At 45.3% G+C, this 17,359-nt stretch overlaps 3 protein-coding genes and 2 pseudogenes across 3 annotated transcripts; all 5 read right to left on the minus strand.

Annotated features, from left to right (window-relative positions):
- LOC109752479 (probable amidase At4g34880) lies at positions 1–611 on the minus strand. Its single transcript, XM_073506723.1, has 2 exons — positions 501–611; positions 1–381 (listed from the first exon to the last, which is right to left on the minus strand). Exons 1-2 carry the CDS (start codon positions 609–611, stop codon positions 1–3), a joined length of 492 nt encoding a protein of 163 aa, XP_073362824.1.
- Positions 612–1,109: 498 nt separating this feature from the next.
- On the minus strand, positions 1,110–2,063 carry LOC141020548 (probable amidase At4g34880; annotated as a pseudogene).
- A 3,153-nt stretch (positions 2,064–5,216) lies between these two features.
- Positions 5,217–7,464, minus strand: LOC109752481 (probable amidase At4g34880). The gene is made up of 4 exons (XM_020311366.4): positions 6,655–7,464; positions 6,200–6,436; positions 5,929–6,118; positions 5,217–5,746 (listed from the first exon to the last, which is right to left on the minus strand). The coding sequence occupies exons 1-4, from the start codon at positions 7,374–7,376 to the stop codon at positions 5,390–5,392; spliced, it is 1,506 nt and encodes a 501-aa protein (XP_020166955.1). The 5' UTR covers positions 7,377–7,464; the 3' UTR covers positions 5,217–5,389.
- Positions 7,465–9,382: 1,918 nt separating this feature from the next.
- Positions 9,383–12,065, minus strand: LOC109752442 (probable amidase At4g34880; annotated as a pseudogene).
- On the minus strand, positions 11,941–15,807 carry LOC109752460 (probable amidase At4g34880). The gene is made up of 5 exons (XM_020311351.4): positions 14,216–15,807; positions 13,924–14,138; positions 13,190–13,429; positions 12,567–12,765; positions 11,941–12,430 (listed from the first exon to the last, which is right to left on the minus strand). Exons 1-5 carry the CDS (start codon positions 14,732–14,734, stop codon positions 12,074–12,076), a joined length of 1,530 nt encoding a protein of 509 aa, XP_020166940.1. The 5' UTR covers positions 14,735–15,807; the 3' UTR covers positions 11,941–12,073.
- Between the last annotated feature and the right edge of the window lie 1,552 nt (positions 15,808–17,359).

Here is a 17,359-nt window from a genome sequence, read left to right on the forward strand (position 1 = left end):
CTAGGGCTTGAACATTGGTGGCCTCCTCACTTTGGTAGCCTGCTCGAAAGCATATGCCATCTCGATCAGCCTCGGCTCGTACACTTTCAGCCCGCCAAAGCATATGCCAAAGGGGACACCCTGCTCGTCATACCCCGCCGGCACAACGATGCAAGGGTTGCCGCCGATGGCGAGAAGGCTGGAAGCGTCGTCGTTGGGCGCCAGGATCGCAACCAGTTGGTGCTCCTTCATCAGTTTCTCCAGTCCATCCGTGTTCAGCTCCTTCAGGCGCCCGATTGCGGCTCCCTCCACAGGGCCAATTCCATTTGTATCCTCGGCTGCAATAAGGTTACTCTGCCCGAAATCTGTCATCCTCTCCAGCAGCAAACATGGACTCTCAGTCTGAGGTTCGTGGGATAAGTAAGTGCCCAAAATATTCATGGGTTAACTGAGTAGACAATTTTATGACACTTTGGAAGAGTAAAGATTGAACACTTCTGAAGCTATATATACTGTGTTACCTCTATGGGATGTGCGTTGTTGAATGCTATAACTTGGGCGAGGGAGCGGACCGGAGATGAGACCAAGTCTGCCAAATACGCGTTCAGGCTTAGCTTGAACTCTGCTTGCATCGCGATCCCCTCGTTGGATCCAATATCGACGGTGATGTCCAGGTTCTCGATCACCACGGCTCCGAGTTTCCATTTGGAATAATCAAGATTCAATTAATGATCTATTCTTTAAGCTAGTCTGATGTTTGTCATATTCATCGATCGACTGTGAAACCTAAATTGTCTGCACCTCATTGTGGCTAGGTGCTGCTTCTACACATTCAGTCGTGGCTGTCTATATCCTTGGAAGAAGCCATTGAGGACGCCGATCCTTTTCCCCATCAACCCGTCTTTCTTCAGGAATTGTGCGGACCCGCCGCGAGGGATGTACTTGGACGCTGCTCCGGTGGCCGCGGCGTCATGCGGGTCATAGCCGACGATGGCGTCTAACACCGTTTGGCACATCGGTCTGCATTGCAAATTGAACGTTGAACATTTTGAATTTCCAATGGAATTTTCGGAATTTTTAAGTTTTTTTCTCGCATGAACATTTTGTAAATTCCAATGAAAATATTTGTAATCCCAAAATTCTGACGAGATTCAAATTAAACACAAACTAAATTTAAATTATGCAAAATAAGTGAATTTTATAGATCGGGATCGGAAACATTCCTGTCACCAATTAGGAGGACAGGAAGGGTTACCCGACGCCGACGGTATCCTGCAACAGGGTGATGGGGACGACGCCGGCGCGGCTGGTGAGACCGAGGGTGGGATTGATGCCGACCACGGAGTTGAACGACGACGGGCAGAGTTTGTAGCCGTCCATCTCTGTACCCAGCATCACGGCCGCCATGTTCACCGCCGCGGCAACGCCCGACCCGGTGCTCGACCCGCAGGGGGTGGACGTCAGCACGTACGGGTTCCGCGCCTGGCCGCCGCGGGCGCTCCACCCGTCGTCGACTTGGTGGAAGCTGGCCCACTCAGACAGGCTGGCCTTGCCGAGCACCACGGCGCCGGCGCGCGCAGCCGGGCCACCACGCCGGTGTCCCGCCTCACCACGGAGCCGAGCAGCGCGAAGGAGCTGGCCGTCATGTTGAGCGCATCGCGGGTCGCGATGTTGTCCTTGAGCAGGACGGGGACGCCGTGCAGCGAGCCAGTGGCATTGCCAGAGGAGCGTCGATCTGCATCGGCGTGCTTCGCATGCCGGAGCGCGTCCGGGTTGACCTCGATGACGGCGTGCAACAGCGGGTTGAGGCGGCCGATCTGGTCCAGGTAGAATCGGACGAGCGCCGTCGAGGTCAGAGTGTCGTTGCTGAAGCCGAGCTGGATGGCGTCGACGGTGGCCTCGTGGAACACGAAGCTGTGCGCGGCACCGGCGCCGGCCACCAGAGCCAGGACGGCAGCAGCAGCTTGCAGCTGCAGCGAAGCCATGATGTTAGCTTAGCTAAACGGTGGCAGTGGAGTCGGTGTGGCCTGAGCTTGTCTGCTCGTTTGTGTATTTTCATGGTGGTCGCCTTTAGCCTTTGTTCAGAGGCCCCCCCATGAGTTTGTCTATATTCCACTCACTTTTTTTCCTGGCTGCCTGTCTAATTTTACTACTTTTCAGACGCTGCATTATCTAAAAGAAAGATGCTCCACAAGTGGGAATCCTATTTTACTATGTACAAAAAAAGAGGTACAAACTCGAGACTCTGAAAATTGCCAACGGTGCTCAGCTCGTTTTCAAAGTACAAATTTCTGACAGAACGAGAAGTGCCAAAGAATATATTTATAAGCCTTAAGAGTTGAGTTACCTATTCAATCACGCGTGGAAATAACTTGCCTGCAGCAATTTATTAGTAACACGGTAATACAATAGCAGTAGTGGTAAAGTTGCAGTAGCTGAAATAGTAACAAGTTTGCAGGGTAGTACCATAGCGCGACAGTAGTGAATGTAATGGAAACAATAGCAGTAAAAGCGTAGGCATGTTGTAAGCGGTGGGTTGTTCGGATTAGATTCAATATGCAATGGCCATAATGTAGAGCGACAACAAACTAGCTCCAGTTTATCAATCATATGTAGGCATCCATTTTATATATAGTTATACGTGCTTATGATAAGAACTTGCATAATATTCTTTGCCATACCCTACCGTACAGCAGGTTCTAATGGAAACTAAGAGTAATTACAATGCTCCTTTTAATAGAGAAGCGGAACAAAGCATTCAGGTACTGTGAATACATGTAATCCTCAAGTTAAAGTCATGCACGTTGATATTCCAATTGTTTCCACTTTGAGGTCTAGGGTTCAGAAAGTAATAGGTGCATACAACTTGCAGATGAGATCAAGTACACAAATATATTCATGGAAACATAGAGATTTCATATCTGAAATCATGGCACTCGGACCCTAGTGACAAACATTAAGCATAAGAATGTCATAGCAAGATCAATCCCAAAACAAAGTGGATACTAGGCATCAAGCCGTAACAAATCTGACATCGATTACATATGAAATCTCATCCAAATGTCATCTACCTCCATATGCCTACAGAAGAATTATTCACACATGGATGTGAGCATCATGAAATTGGATGAGGAAGGGTTTGTGATGAAGATGGTGACGACTCCCTTCTCTGGAGCCAGAAACGGACTTTAGGGGAAGAACGGGAGGTGGCGGTGTCTCCATATCGCGAAAAGTTCTGGTAAATATTTTTGCTTTTTTCGGCATATATAATAATTTATGACGGTAGAATCATTGTCAGGCGGTGGCCAAGGGCCCCACACGGCCAAGTGGCGCGGCCACATCAGGCCGTGTGGCGGCCCCCCTCTGAGCCATCTTTGCTCCAAAGTTCCTTAAATATTCCAAAATAATTCTCCAAAAATCCCCGACCAATTTCGAGTACTTTTATTTCTGCACAAGTACAACACCATGGTTGTTCCACTTAAAACAACTTCAGTCCGGATTAGTTTCATTCAAATCTTACAAATTAGAGGCCAAAAACAATAATAAAAGTGTGTGGAAAAGTAGATACGTTGGAGACATGTCAATCGTCCTCAGGCTCGTCATGCCCCTCGAGGAAGTCGTGGATTGATTGGTGATGAAGTGGCTGGCAGGTGGGTGGCAGAAGACCGCTCCTTCTTCATGTGGCCGATAGAGAACTGGGCCGCATAGAACAGGCTCACCACGTAAGTCGACGACGAATTCCAGGTTGTCAAAGAAGAAAACTTGGCATGCAAAGAAGGTCTCGGCAGACTCAAGGCAGCCCACAAAGTTAGCAACAAAAGTTATTGAACCAAAAGTGAAAATCTAACCCGACGTGTAGATGCAGAAGTTGTTGGAAGATCTCATCTGGATGCCAGTTCCACAAGAACGACACGTGCCTGGCACGCTACTCTCGGTGTAGATTCCGGCAGACCTTTCGGTAGGGTACCGTGACTACCTGAAAAGTCTAGAGGGAAAACATGAGATCGATTTACCCAGGTTCAAGCCCTCACGGTGGAGATAAAACCCTACTCCTTCTTTTATTGTATTTATTGGATGGGGTACAATGAGTAAATGGGATCTCATAATGATCGTAGGTATACAGAAGGGTGAAGACCGAGTGCTTATCAGCTAGACATGCCTCATCTTATAAAGGGTGCCCGGGGCTAGGGTTTACAAGAATCCTAGCTAGTATCTAAGGCGGCTGACACGAGCCCATAATGATCTGGCCTCCTTGTCTTGCATTGCAGGGATGTCGGTTCCTTCCTTCTAGAGGGCCCAAAGGCTGCTTTGAAAATGGGGCCGTAAAATAGCTTGGGGTCCTAGGACGGCATGATGGGCTGACTTCCGGTGTCCTGCGGCACCCCTCGGTCGTGGCACTATGAAACGACATATTTGAAAAGGCATTGCGGATTTTTCGGTGGTTTCTCCAGGAGGCGTGGTTTGGTTCTTCTTTGGGCCCACGAGTCGTCCTTGCTCTTGTTCGGCTACTCATGTGCTCATGCTCGGTTGTGAAATGGTGGCGTTCAATACTGCATTTGGTTATGTATTGTTTGTGTTGCTTTCTCTGTTTGTATTATTTTTCCTCTCATATACTTTAATTTGTTAGAAATAGTTTAGCTTCACCTGTTAAGAGGATGAAATCCTACTTTGTGAACACCTTTTGGGGTAATGAATGGTGTTATGTATCAGATTAGATTACACAGAGAAATTATAATGATTAAAATAGATGATTTTAAATCCATTCTGAGGTACTCTAAATGAACATGCTTACTTAAGTCTAATTATATGCCATTTATGTTCAACGAAATATACCAGAAAAAAAACTAAAATCTCACTAAATGCAGTGTCTCCAACTGTTGTGGCGATTTTGCAGTAATATACTAGGTTTTGGGATTTTGTGGCCAGAAATATAAGTGAAACCTCTTTGTGCCGTAGTGTGTTACATTGTCGCTACCCATGAATCTATATCTAGTTCTTTTAGATTGTGCCACCTGGCTAGCTAAGGCTTGTACATGGACGGCCTTCTCACTTTGGTAGTATGCTCGAAGGAATAGGCCAGTTTGATCAACTTGGCGGATATCCATAGCCCGCCGTAGCATTTCAGAGTGGTATTGCAAAAGTACTCGCTTATGGAAGTTTAGTTTCATAACTAACATATGTGTCAACAACATATACACAAGAAGATCGAAAAATAGGTACAAAAGAAATTCTCCACCTTTAGAACCACATTGTCGATTTATTCGGAGTAGCACTTGCATACAATCCTTGTTGGCCCAAAAAGTAACATTTCAGATTTATTCTTTTACACTAAGGGAGAACAGTGCAAGTGGAGACTTTTTGGGCCATGGTGCGTCACATTGTTGCTACTCAAGAAAGTTATGCGACCTAGCTAAGGCTTGAACGTAGGTGGCCTTCTCACTTCAGTAGCCTGCTCGAAAGCATAGGCCATCTCGATCAGCCTCGGCTCATATCCCTGCAGCCCGCCAAAGCATATGCCAAAAGGGACACCCTTCTCGTTGTACCCAGCTGGCACAACGATACCGGGGTGGCCGCCAATGGCGAGATGGTTGGAAGCATAATGCTCGGGTGCAACGATCGCGTCCAGTTGTTGCTCCTTCATCATCTTCTCCAGGCCATTCGCGGAGAGCTTCTTCAGCAGGCGGATCCGAGCTCTCTCAACATGGCCAATGCCATTTGTGTTTTGGGCTAAGATAAGGTTTTGTTGCCCGAAATCTTTTAGCCTCTCCTGTACAAAATGTAAGTAAAATATCTAAGAAAGTATATACAAAATAAACTCCATTAGCTACCATCTCCTAGTTAGAATTTTATTGCCTGATGTCCTCTGCAGCATGATTCTACACTGTTTGAATCTATAACAGGACTAAAGAGATGAAAGCTAGAATGAGTTTTTTTTTTCCGTATGCTTGCCTCAATAGGATGCGCTTTGTTGAAAGCTATGATGCCTGCAAGAGAATGGACTGGAGAGTAGGACAGGTCCGCCAAGTACTCGTTCATGCTCAACTTGAACTCCGTCAGCATGGCAGTCCACTCATTGGAAACAATATCTTGACGGCCGGTGGCAATGTCAAGGTTCTCGATCACCACGGCTCCGTGTTTCCTACAACGAAAACTAATAATCAATCCAATGTTTCATGTAAGTATAATTTGCACTAGTCAGGGAGATTTGAAGTGTGATAACCTAATTGTGGCGAGGTGCTGTTTGTACACCCTCATCTGCTTCTCTCCAACTCCTTGAAAGAATTCATTGGGGACACCGATTCTCTTCCCTTTTAGCCCATCCTTCTTCAAGAACTGAAGATATCCGCCGCGAGGGATGTACTTGGATGCTGTTCGAGTGGCCGCGGCATCGAGCTTGTCGTAGCCAACGATGGCGTCCAGCACGTGGACTGCATCCGACACTGTCCGACACATCGGTCTGCAACATTGCAAATAGCATGCGGAACATTTCAAATTTCCAATGATTTTTTCAAATCACAAAATCCCCAGTCAGATTCAAGTTAAATCCAGACTAAATTTAAGTTGAGTAAACTTAATTGAAATTTTATATTGAGTGAGTGAGGTCCAAGATTTTTATGCTGCCTAAATTTCAAAGCTCGGTGATTGGGATAAAAAGAAGATATAGGGGAGAAGTACCCGACGCTGTCTTGTCTAGGGGTGATGGGGACGACGCCGGCGCGGCTGGTGAGCCCGACGGTGGGCTTGATGCCGACCACGGAGTTGAACGACGACGGGCAGAGTATGGAGCCGTCGGTCTCGGTACCCAGTGTCACGGCCGCCATGTTTGCCGCCGCGGCCACGCCCGACCCGGAGCTCGACCCACACGGGTCGGACGACAACACATACGGGTTGCGCGTCTGGCCACCGCGCGCGCTCCACCCGTTGTGGACGTTTCGGAAGTTGGCCCACTCGGAGAGGCTGGCCTTGCCGAGCACCACGGCGCCAGCGCGCCGCAGCCTGGCCGCCACGCCGGCGTCGCGCTTCACCACAGAGCCGAGGAGCGCCAGCGACCCAGCCGTGGTGTTGAGAGCGTCACAGGTGGCGATGTTGTCCTTGAGCAGGACGGGGACCCCATGCAGCGCGCCCGTGGCCATGCCGCGACGGCGTTCGGCGTCAGCGCGTGCTGCCTGCCGGAGCGCGTCCGGGTTAACCTCGATGACGGCGTGCAGCAGCGGGTTCATGCGGCGGATCTGGTCCAGGTAGAACCGGACGAGGGCGGCCGAGGTGAGGCTGCCGTTGCGGAAGCCGAGCTGGATGGCGTCCACGGTGGCCTCATGGAACTCGAAGCTGTGCGTGACGCCGGCGGCCGCTAGCAGAGCTAGGACGGCGGCGACAGCCTGCAGCCGCAGCCAAGCCATGCCTGCTTAGCTGAGCCCTGGACTAGACGGTGTCGGTGTGGTTGGTGGCCTGGCTATGGCTAGTTCTGGATGTTTTATAAATTAGTAAAGTATGACCAGCCGCGCGTGCTCCACTCAGTTTTTGTCTGTTTGGCGCTTTCCATATGCTGCATCATCGTTTGGAAAGATGCTTCATGAGCGGCGGGAATCCTATGAAAATTGGGGCCGCCAGCTGCGCGTGCTCCACGAGTCTGTTGGATCCACTCAGTTCTTTTTGTCTTTTTAGCACTCCTCATATGTTGCATCATCGTTTGAAAAGATTCTCCATAATATAAGCGCTGGAATCCTATGAAAATTGAGGCTGGTAGTATCACTTGGTTTGGGCTCTTGGCCTGCTCTTCCTCTTCTTGGGCTCTTGATGAAGACGGAACGCAATACAAAGATGAAGGTGGTGCACATATCTCGCTTATAAAAAACAACCGCCAGAAGGCACCACCGGTTGATGTGGCCAAGATACATGTTGATGCAGGGCTGTTGCCACCGGCCGTAGGAGGTGCTGCAGCCGCCGTGTGCAGGGATGACCACGGCGCCTTCCTTGAGAGCTCTGCACTTGTTGTACAAGGCGTCCTAGATCCAGCTGCACTTGAGGCGATCGCGTGTAGGGAAGCATTCTCCTTGGCAGAAGACCTGAACATTCAGCGGATGCTGATTGCATCTGACTCCAAGCAAGTGGCGGGTGATATAAACACAGGTAACCGAGGAAGATATGGTACGGTGATTAAGGAAATTCGGCAGAGAGCTTCTCATTCTATATGTAGTTTTACCTATGAGAGTCATGACTCGAACATTGAGGCACATAGTCTGGCGAAAATTGCTCATTCCTTGGCCCATAACGACATGTGTGGCTAGGCCATTCTCATGATCCAAGATGTATCCCACAAACTGTGGCTTTTGATCGTAAATAAATCTCGGATTACCCCCAAAAAACATATATCGCTTGTATCGAGAGTGCCTAACTAAAAGGTACGCCTTGTACCTAAATAAAAGGTACCTTTTTCTATTTTTTTGGCTTTGGTTTATGCCTGGTTTCTCATAGATTGGGGAGAAAAAAATCGCAAAAAATATCTTTTTTCTCCCGAATTCTTTTATGCTTACTCAAGAAGCACAATTTGCTTCTTGTGAAGGCATGAATTTGTTTTCGTGAGAACCAAATTTATGCTTCTCAGGTAGGGAAAAAAACTCATGATTTTTTCACGATTTCTTTTTGCCTCCACAAGAAACACAGCTTTGCTTCTCGTCGAGGCACATATTTGGTTCCGCAAGAAGCAAGGTGCTTCTCCGAAAGCGGAAAAATTCTTGATACTTTTTGTGCAAATTTTTTTCCTCCCCGAGAAGCATAAATGTACTTCTGGTGGAGGCATGGATTTTCTTCCACACTGTACTTTTCGGGAAGGGAAAAATCGCAAAAAAAAAATCAATTTCTTTTTCTCACGGAGGCACAAATTTGCTTCTCGTGGAGGCACAGATTTGCATCTGCGAAGCACATCTGTACTTCTTTGGAAAGGGAAAAAATCGTGAGTATTTTTGTGCTTCCACGAGGAGTATAGATTTGCATCTCAAGGATACACAGATATGTGGTACTTGAAAAGTGAAAAAATGCAGAGAAAAGTCGTGCCTCCCGCTCTGGTTTTTTCATGAAAAAGAAAGTTCATTGAAACCTATTAATATGAGGTATAATTCCAAAGATCAACAACAAATGGGAAAACTCCCCTGTTACGACAAGTGGCGCACATACAATGCGCCTCTTGTAAGCGCCAGAGAAGGTGGGAGTGACCTTTGCAAGGGGTACCCCTTAACTAGTGATTCCGGAGTACCTATTGTCTCGTCTGAAACTTTTCTCTGCATATTATGTTACTGGGTCAGCCCTTTTTCGTGTGCTCCTTCTTTGACACATCGTCACTCTTTATGTTTGGCTCCCCAGTATGATTCTTTTTTTCAGGTTTTCTCTATTTCTTCACTGTTTTTTTTCTCTGGGTTTTTTATTGGTCGTCTTAGTTTCTTTAATGGTTTCTTTGGATTTCTTTGTTCTTTTTTCTTTTTTACCTTTTTATCCTTTTTCTTCAGTGTATTTTGTTTTTTTCTCTTTGCACTGTTTTTGTTTCTGGTTTCTTGTTTACTTTTTTATCCTTTTTCTTCAGTTTATTTTGGTTTTTTCTCTTTGCACAGGTTTTTTCGGTTTTCTTTGATTTCTTTACGATTCTTTGCCGAGTTTCATCTTTTTTCCTTTTTTAAAACATATCCAATTTTTATTTATAGATTTTTTAAAATTCATTCTTTTTATGTCCATTTTTGCATACACATTGTACATTTTTTACACATCAAAAAAAGTTTTATATACATTTTTAAACTTTTGAATATACATGATTAACATTTTTTCATATATATGTTTTGATGTATTCTTTTTTCCATACACATTGTACATTTCTTTATACATCAGGAACATTTTTCTATGTGGGCGGTCAAGTTTTATCAAATCTTTATGTAAAGTTATTTATATAGTAGATATATTTAGAACATTTATAAATATAAGAAAAACTTAAAAATAAAGCAAAATGTGAAAAAATAGAAAAGGCGCTGAAGTCCTCTCTACCCCGCTGGGCCGACCCATTTTGGTAGCTGTTGATGCGAGGCTGCGCTCTGCCTCACCTGAAGCGAGAGGAGCTCTCAAAAAAAAGGTGAAGCGAGACGAAGTCATTCCCGTGCACCCAACTGTAATGTTTACGAACTACTAGTTTGAGAAAAATGATTACATCATAGACATGCATAAATACCGTGACATGAAAATATATAAGTTCCAACACCACCTTTCCGCATTGTCACTTCTATGGCAAGAACGTAGGCGACTTCCTGACCATGGTCACTTGCTCAAAGGCATACGCCATCTTGATCAGCCTTGCCTCGTACCATCTTAACCCGCCAAAGCAGAGACCAAACGACACCCCCTACTTGCCATACCCGGCCGGTACGGTGATGGTCGGCATGCCGTCGATGGCGAGCACCGAAGATGCTGCATTATTAGGTGTCATGATGGCGTCTAGCTCATGCTCCCTCATCAACTTCTTCAATACGTTGACGGACAACTTGTTTAACTGACTGATCGCCACTCGCTCCGAGGCACCGATGCCGGTCGTATTCTCAGCCACCAGGAATACAGTTTGACCAATTTCCTTCATCTTTTCCTACCATGCATGCAATTCTCAAAATTTAAATTGCACTTGTTTTCCAAAGGCTAAAAAATGTAACTACAAAGAAAATATGTATCACAATGAGAAACGAATACATGAAAACTAATAATTAACTGTAAATCAAGTTGAACTCAATAGGATGTGCATTGTTGAAAGCTATGATCTCTGCAAGCGACCGAACTGGGGAATATAATAAGTTTGATAGATATGAGTTGAGGCTTAACTTGAACTCTGCTGGTAATGCAATCAGTTGGCCATTGTTCACAGAATTCAACAGGACACTTAAATTCTCTATGTCAAGGTTCTCAATCATGATTGCTCCTTGTTTCCTTCAAACCAGAAAATATAGAGGTTCTTGTTTCAAAAATATATATACAGGTTGGTGTGATATGACACCACAGAAGGAAAATGTTTTGATCCATAAGTAGGGGCATTGTGCCTCTCACGATGAAGATGCCAACATATTTCACTTCTATGATGAAAATAAAATTATTGAAGTTAGCTAGTTAGTACTCCCTCTATCCATATGGGGTCATAAGGCTCATTTATCAAGCCATGAATTACACTTGTATAAGTTTGACCAAACTTGTATAGATAAATAAAATTACCATCTATGATTTCGGGAAAGTATACTTCATGATAGATCTAGTTACTGGATTTCATATTGTAATATTGATATTTTCTCAATAAAATAAAACAAATTAAAAAGGCATGACTTAATACAAATCAAATGAGCCTTGTAAACCCGGACAGAGGAAGTACCTCGTTATGTTGAGATGTGGCTCGTAGACCATCTGTTGCACATTCCCATTTGGGAAGTTGAAGCCATTAGGAACGCCAATCCTCTTCCCTCTAAGACCATCTTTTTTCAACGATTGCATGTATCCACCTTGAGGGATGTACTTGGAAGCTGCCACCGTGGCAGTAGAGTCAAGGGCGTCATAGCCGACGATGGTGTTCGGCATGTGGACCGCATCAGCCACTGCGCAGCAAATTGGTCGGTGGTTAATAAAAATGTCAACTCCATTTGTCTGAATGAATTTTGCCCGGTTGGTTTCGAGTTGTTGTGAAAATATATGCAGCTACAGTTGGATGGTTGCCTCCCGCATCCGTGTCCGTGGGCTGATCCCCCTGTCCGCGGATGGATGCAGGAGGATTTTTGTGGGTTGCCATTGAAGATGCCCTTAGCACTTTCCATATGTCGGACCATCGTTTGAAAGATGCTCCCTGAGCGGGAATCCTATGAAAATTGGGGCCCGAAGTATCCCGTGTTTTGGGCGTTCGGCGTCGTCTTCCTTTTCTTGGGCCTATGATGAATGCGTGGAAGGTAAGACAAAGATGAAGGCCCCACACCCAACTATAATGTTTACCGACTACTAGTAGTTTGTGAAAAATGATTACACCATAGACGTGCATAAATATCGTGACACGAAAATAAACAAGTCCATACACAACCTTTCCGCATTGTCAGTTCTATGGTAAGAATGTGGGCATCTTTCTGGCCATGGTAACATGCTCGAAGGCATACGCCATTTCGATCAGCCTCGGTTCATACCCTCTCAGCCCGCTAAAGCAAAGACCAAACGGCACCCCCAGCTTGCCGTACCCTGCCGGCACGGTGATGGCCGGCAAGCCGTCGATGGCAAGCACCGAGGATGCTGCATTATTAGGTGTCACTATGGCGTCTAGCTCGTGCTCCCTCATCAACTTCTTCAACCCGTTGGCGGACAGCTTATTTAACTGACTGATCGCCTCTCGCTCCGAGGCACCGATGCCCGTCGTGTTCTCAGCCACCAGGAATACGGTTTGACCATTTTCCTTCATGTTTTCCTACAAGGCATGGAATTATCACAAGATAAGTTGCACTTGTTTCTCAAAAGGCTAAACAGGTCACTACAAATGAAATATGCATCATAATGAGAAACAAATACATGAAAAGTAATAATTGACTCTAAATCAAGCTGACCTCAACAGGATGTGCATTGTTGAAAGCTATGATCTCTGCAAGCGACCGAACTGGGGAATATAATAAGTTTGACAGATAGGAGTTGAGGCTTAACTTGAACTCTGCTGGTAATGCGATCAGTTGGCCATTGTTTTGGAAATCCAATAGGACACTTAAATTCTCTATGTCAAGGTTCTCAATCACGATTGCTCCTTGTTTCCTTCGAACCAAACAAAAATATACAAGTTGATGTAACATGGCACCATATATGGCATATGTTTCGATTTCCCCAAACAAAAGTAGCAATAATTAGGTGCATTGTGCCTCTAAAAATGAAGAGGACAAATATTTCACTTTATGATAAAAATAAATATAATGAAATTATCTAAGTAGTACTCTATCCATATGGGTTGACAAGGCTGATTTCAGTCATCAGTTAAACTTGTTTAAGTTTGACTGAATTTATAAAAAGAAGCATATACGATTTAAGGAAAAATACAATATGAACATATATTTCATGATTGATTTACATTGATTTCATACTGTAAATATTGATATTTTTCTCAATAAAATCAAAGAAACTTAAAAAAGGCGTGACTCAACAAAAATCGAATGATCCTTGTAAACCCAGACAGAAGAAGTACCTCATTGTGCTGAGATGTTGCTCGTAGACCATTTGTTGCACCGTCCCATTTGGGAAGTTGAAGAAACCATTAGGAACGCCTATCCTCTTCCCTCTAAGGCCATCTTTTTTCAAGAACTGCATGTATCCACCACGAGGGATGTACTTGGAAGCTTGCATCGTGGCAATAGCGTCGAGAGCATCATAGCCGACGATGGTGTCCAGCACGTGGACTGCATCAGCCACCGTGCGGCAAATCGGCCTGTTGTTCATAAAATGTCAGTTCCATTTGTTTAACATGGTGTAAATTTCTTTGGCAAATCAGTGCAAATAAAACAACAGCCATGAGTTTGAGCTGCGCATCGTAAAAATAAAGCAAAAGAATGTTGTATCTACAGGAATAAAAAATCTAAAGCGCATTTAAGGGTAATACGTCGATAGAAAACAACATGACCCTTATGAAAAAACAGAATGTCGGTGTTTAGGTTTGCTTGTGAATGTATACTACCAACATATACATTGCTTTAAGATGATCAGGAATAATAAAGTGAATATGCAGGGAAATCAAACTAAAGAGACATGACAATCATTTGCACGAATAAAAGAGCAACTAGCTAGTACTGTATATTATATTGGCAATGTGAAGCTGGTGGAATAAAAGATCACAAGGCTTTGATACGATCCACAAGGTTTGAATAGAGGCCACGTGACTATTTCAACTCAACGATTGTTGAACAATATTTTAATCACACTAACCCGATAGTGTCTTGGCGTGGTGTGATGGGAATAACCCCAGCCCGGCTGGTCAACCCCACCGTGGGCTTGATCCCCACCACCGAGTTCAGCGACGCCGGGCAGAGTATCGAGCCGTCGGTCTCTGTCCCCAGCGTCACCGCCGCCATGCTCGCCGCCGCCGCGATCGCCGACCCCGTGCTCGACCCACACGGCGTCGCCGACAGCACGTAGGGGTTCTAAACGAAAGCAAGAGAAGATCATTCGGTTCTTCATTAATTAGAAGGATAGAGTCAAACGAGGTTAGTTTAGTTACCCTGCCCTTGCCGCCGCGGGCGCTCCAGCCGCCGCCAGAGAAGCTGCGGAAGTTGGCCCACTCGTCCATGTTCGCCTTGCCGAGCACCACGGCGCCGGCGCGCCGCAGCCGGCGCACCACGCCGGCGTCACGCCTCACCACGGAGCCAAGCAGCGCGAACGATCCGGCCGTGGTGTTGAGCGCGTCGCGGGTGGCGATGTTGTCCTTGAGCAGGACGGGCACGCCGTGCAGCGCGCCGATGGCTCGATGGCGGCGGCCGGAGCAGCGCTCGGCGTCGGCGCGGGCCGCCTGCCGGAGCGCGTCTGGGTTGACCTCAATGACGGCGTGCAGCAGCGGGTTGAAGTTGCTGATACGGTCCAGGTAGAACTGGACGAGCTCCACGGAGGTGAGGCTCCCGTTGTTGAAGCCGATCTGGATGCTGGCCACGGTTGCCTCCTCGATCTGGAAGCCATGGGCACCGGGGAGCTCGAGGACGAGCACGAGGGCGGCGACGAGGACTGCCAGGAGCGGCCGAGGCATCCTGGAGCGCGTCGAAATGCGCTCAGCTCAGCTCAAGCTAGCTGCTTCGAAATGTGGAGTCCTTCGATTTTTCTTCTCACTTTGTATCGTGCGATGGACTCCAATTGGCAAATCATATACAAGCAAGCAAGCGCACATGCTGCAACGCGCAGTGTCTATTTGTTTTTTTTATCTTTGTTTGGTTATTTGAGATGGTCTTGGCAGTTTGATACTTTATTCATTTTATAAGAAATGGCTATTATGCATCGCTTGATGCAGAGTCCGGAGGCAATCCTTCTTTTCGAAAAAAGGAAGAAGAACGTCTATGATTCAGTCAAATGGTCAAAAAAAAATTATGGGACGACGTCAATACAATGGTCCTACTGCTTTCGTGGATGATGTGATCAAAACTGTCATACAAAAATCATACCAGAAGTGTTGTATGTGTATCACGGTTCATCAATAATTACAAAACTACTCCGCATACGATATTTAGCTATGATTTCTTTACAATAGTCAATCTAATGGTCATGTTGCGCTTTCATTTATTCATGAATGATATGATCATAACTGTTGTACAAAAGTCGTACCAGAAGTGTCCTATATGTAGCATGGTTCATACTCATCAACTTGAAAAAGCTGACCACACCAACCGCGTGGTTTGAGATAGTCATAACATGGTATGACGTTGGATTATGATACCATATGTTTCTTTCTAATCTGTGATTGGCTATTTTGCCATGTGGCCAGGAAACGTTTCTTTTGGTTTTTTCCCCTTTATCGCTATTTCCGATGACTAAAATATGCTCAATGCAATCTCACACATTCCATTTTTAGTGATTAACTAGATTAGTGTATGTGCGTTCAACATGGATGTATATATTTTAGTGGATTTGCCAACTGTGACTAATGTATGATTCTAGCTTTATAATTCACTCTTCTTCTTCTTTCTCCACCCACTATCTCTGCCTCTCCGCCATAGAAATACAAGCCCGCCATCCTCTCCCACTGGCGCAGAGCTCACAAGCCATCCACCCCATCTTGGTATACCCACACTTTGATTTTCAAACATGTAATCATGCAATTATGTTATATTTCAACATTGTTCGTTTTCTTGGCTTGGCATGTCTGCAATTTTTTATTGCATGTAGAGCTCTCTCTCTCTCTCTCTCTCTCTCTCTCTCTCTCTCTCCTTGTCTTCGTCGGAAGGAACGAACTTGGATGTCGAGTGTATTGCACAGATTGGGTTGAGGTATGATCAAATTATGGTCATAATACAAAAATAACACACGAAACAAACAACCAAATGTTAATTTTGCGTTTGTGTATGTTGTACAACATACGAAACACGGTACAAAAAGTAACACATTTTCAGGGGCACCATATAGATCTAGCGGCACAATGCAATTGCAATCAGTGGATGCACATCTACCTGTTCTCCATAACAATTAGCGGAATTAGCATGCTACAGTTAATAACCAAAACCTGGAAATCATATGGTGAGTAATCAGCACCAAAACTAGACAATCGCCCCCACGTGCCCTTTCGCTCGGGCGCGCCATTGAGCACTACTCCATGCCAGTCTTCCCTCATGGGAGCAGGAGGACATATAACTATGCATCTTTTGTGATAATTTATTCCTTCCCGACTGTGATTGATTCCTTCCTGTGAATTTATTATGTTACCAAATAACTACCGGTCATGATTGATTTTTTATGAATTTATTGTGTTGCCAATATTTATTACCCAAAAATAAATTAATTATCGAATTTGAATGTATTGTGTGATTAAATATTGATTTGATTTGGCCGACTAGATGAAAACTATCACCAAAGAAAAATCGGGAGGGATGAAGAACCAATGAAAGGGTGGGGGTGACATATGGATGGAGTGCGGACGAAGGATGGGCATGAGAAAACTTGACATAGGATTGAATCTTACATCTATTTAGGTAGTAGAGACTTGCAATTGATATCCTATTCCTCGCTTGCACCTTCCCACCTCCACACGCACATCACCTCATCTTCCCCTCGTTTGTCTTGCCTGATATACATGACAATTATCTTTCCTCATCCTTCTCTGATGTTTTGCAACATCATCTCCATGAGGCGACGCATGAAATGCAACTTAAGACCTTGAGAGGACCGAACAATATAGGTTAGAGTCACTAGACCACGACCCATTCTGAACTACACACAGGTGACATGGAGCTCGCTAGAAGGTCTACACTAACAACCCTGACGACATTCGTATTTCTCCCTTCAATTGTTTTTTTTTGTTGTGGCTTTAATGTTACAAGCATATGTTTCTATACGTGTAGATATGCATCTACACGTGTAGATAGCAGAAACAGTCTTGGTTACTTGTACTAATGTGGTAACGTGCAGGGCGTAGCCAAGCCCAAGCTACACATGCCATGGCCTGGGGTATGGCAACAACTCCCTTTGTTGATTGCTGCTGCTGCAGCTACTGTTCAATATTGTAGCTTGAGTTTGGCCCGGGCCATTGGTAATTTCTAGCTACGCAACTAATGACGTCATTCTAAAAATAGTGGTCATAGACAAAATAGTCCGACCAAATAAGTCATCATAGCAGCATTAGTCGATCCATGAATAGATTGCAACCGTAGGAGTTGATCGACGAAAT

This window comes from Aegilops tauschii, chromosome 2 (genome assembly GCF_002575655.3).
Source record: "Aegilops tauschii subsp. strangulata cultivar AL8/78 chromosome 2, Aet v6.0, whole genome shotgun sequence".
NCBI lineage: Eukaryota > Viridiplantae > Streptophyta > Magnoliopsida > Poales > Poaceae > Aegilops > Aegilops tauschii.

What these genes read in the sequence shown, in the direction of transcription:
- LOC109752479 (XM_073506723.1), bottom strand. Translation starts at nt 611, where the DNA reads ATGCAAGCAGAGTTCAAGCTAAGCCTGAACGCGTATTTGGCAGACTTG. An exon ending in ACAACGCACATCCCATAGAG is followed by an intron (nt 382 to 500) that starts GTAACACAGTAT and finishes CACGAACCTCAG; the next exon opens with ACTGAGAGTCCATGTTTGCT.
- LOC109752460 (XM_020311351.4), bottom strand. Translation starts at nt 14,734, where the DNA reads ATGCCTCGGCCGCTCCTGGCAGTCCTCGTCGCCGCCCTCGTGCTCGTC. An exon ending in CCCGCGGCGGCAAGGGCAGG is followed by an intron (nt 14,139 to 14,215) that starts GTAACTAAACTA and finishes GCTTTCGTTTAG; the next exon opens with AACCCCTACGTGCTGTCGGC. An exon ending in ACAATGCACATCCTGTTGAG is followed by an intron (nt 12,431 to 12,566) that starts GTCAGCTTGATT and finishes CATGCCTTGTAG; the next exon opens with GAAAACATGAAGGAAAATGG.
- LOC109752481 (XM_020311366.4), bottom strand. Translation starts at nt 7,376, where the DNA reads ATGGCTTGGCTGCGGCTGCAGGCTGTCGCCGCCGTCCTAGCTCTGCTA. An exon ending in CCTAGACAAGACAGCGTCGG is followed by an intron (nt 6,437 to 6,654) that starts GTACTTCTCCCC and finishes GCAATGTTGCAG; the next exon opens with ACCGATGTGTCGGACAGTGT. An exon ending in CAGCACCTCGCCACAATTAG is followed by an intron (nt 6,119 to 6,199) that starts GTTATCACACTT and finishes TTTTCGTTGTAG; the next exon opens with GAAACACGGAGCCGTGGTGA.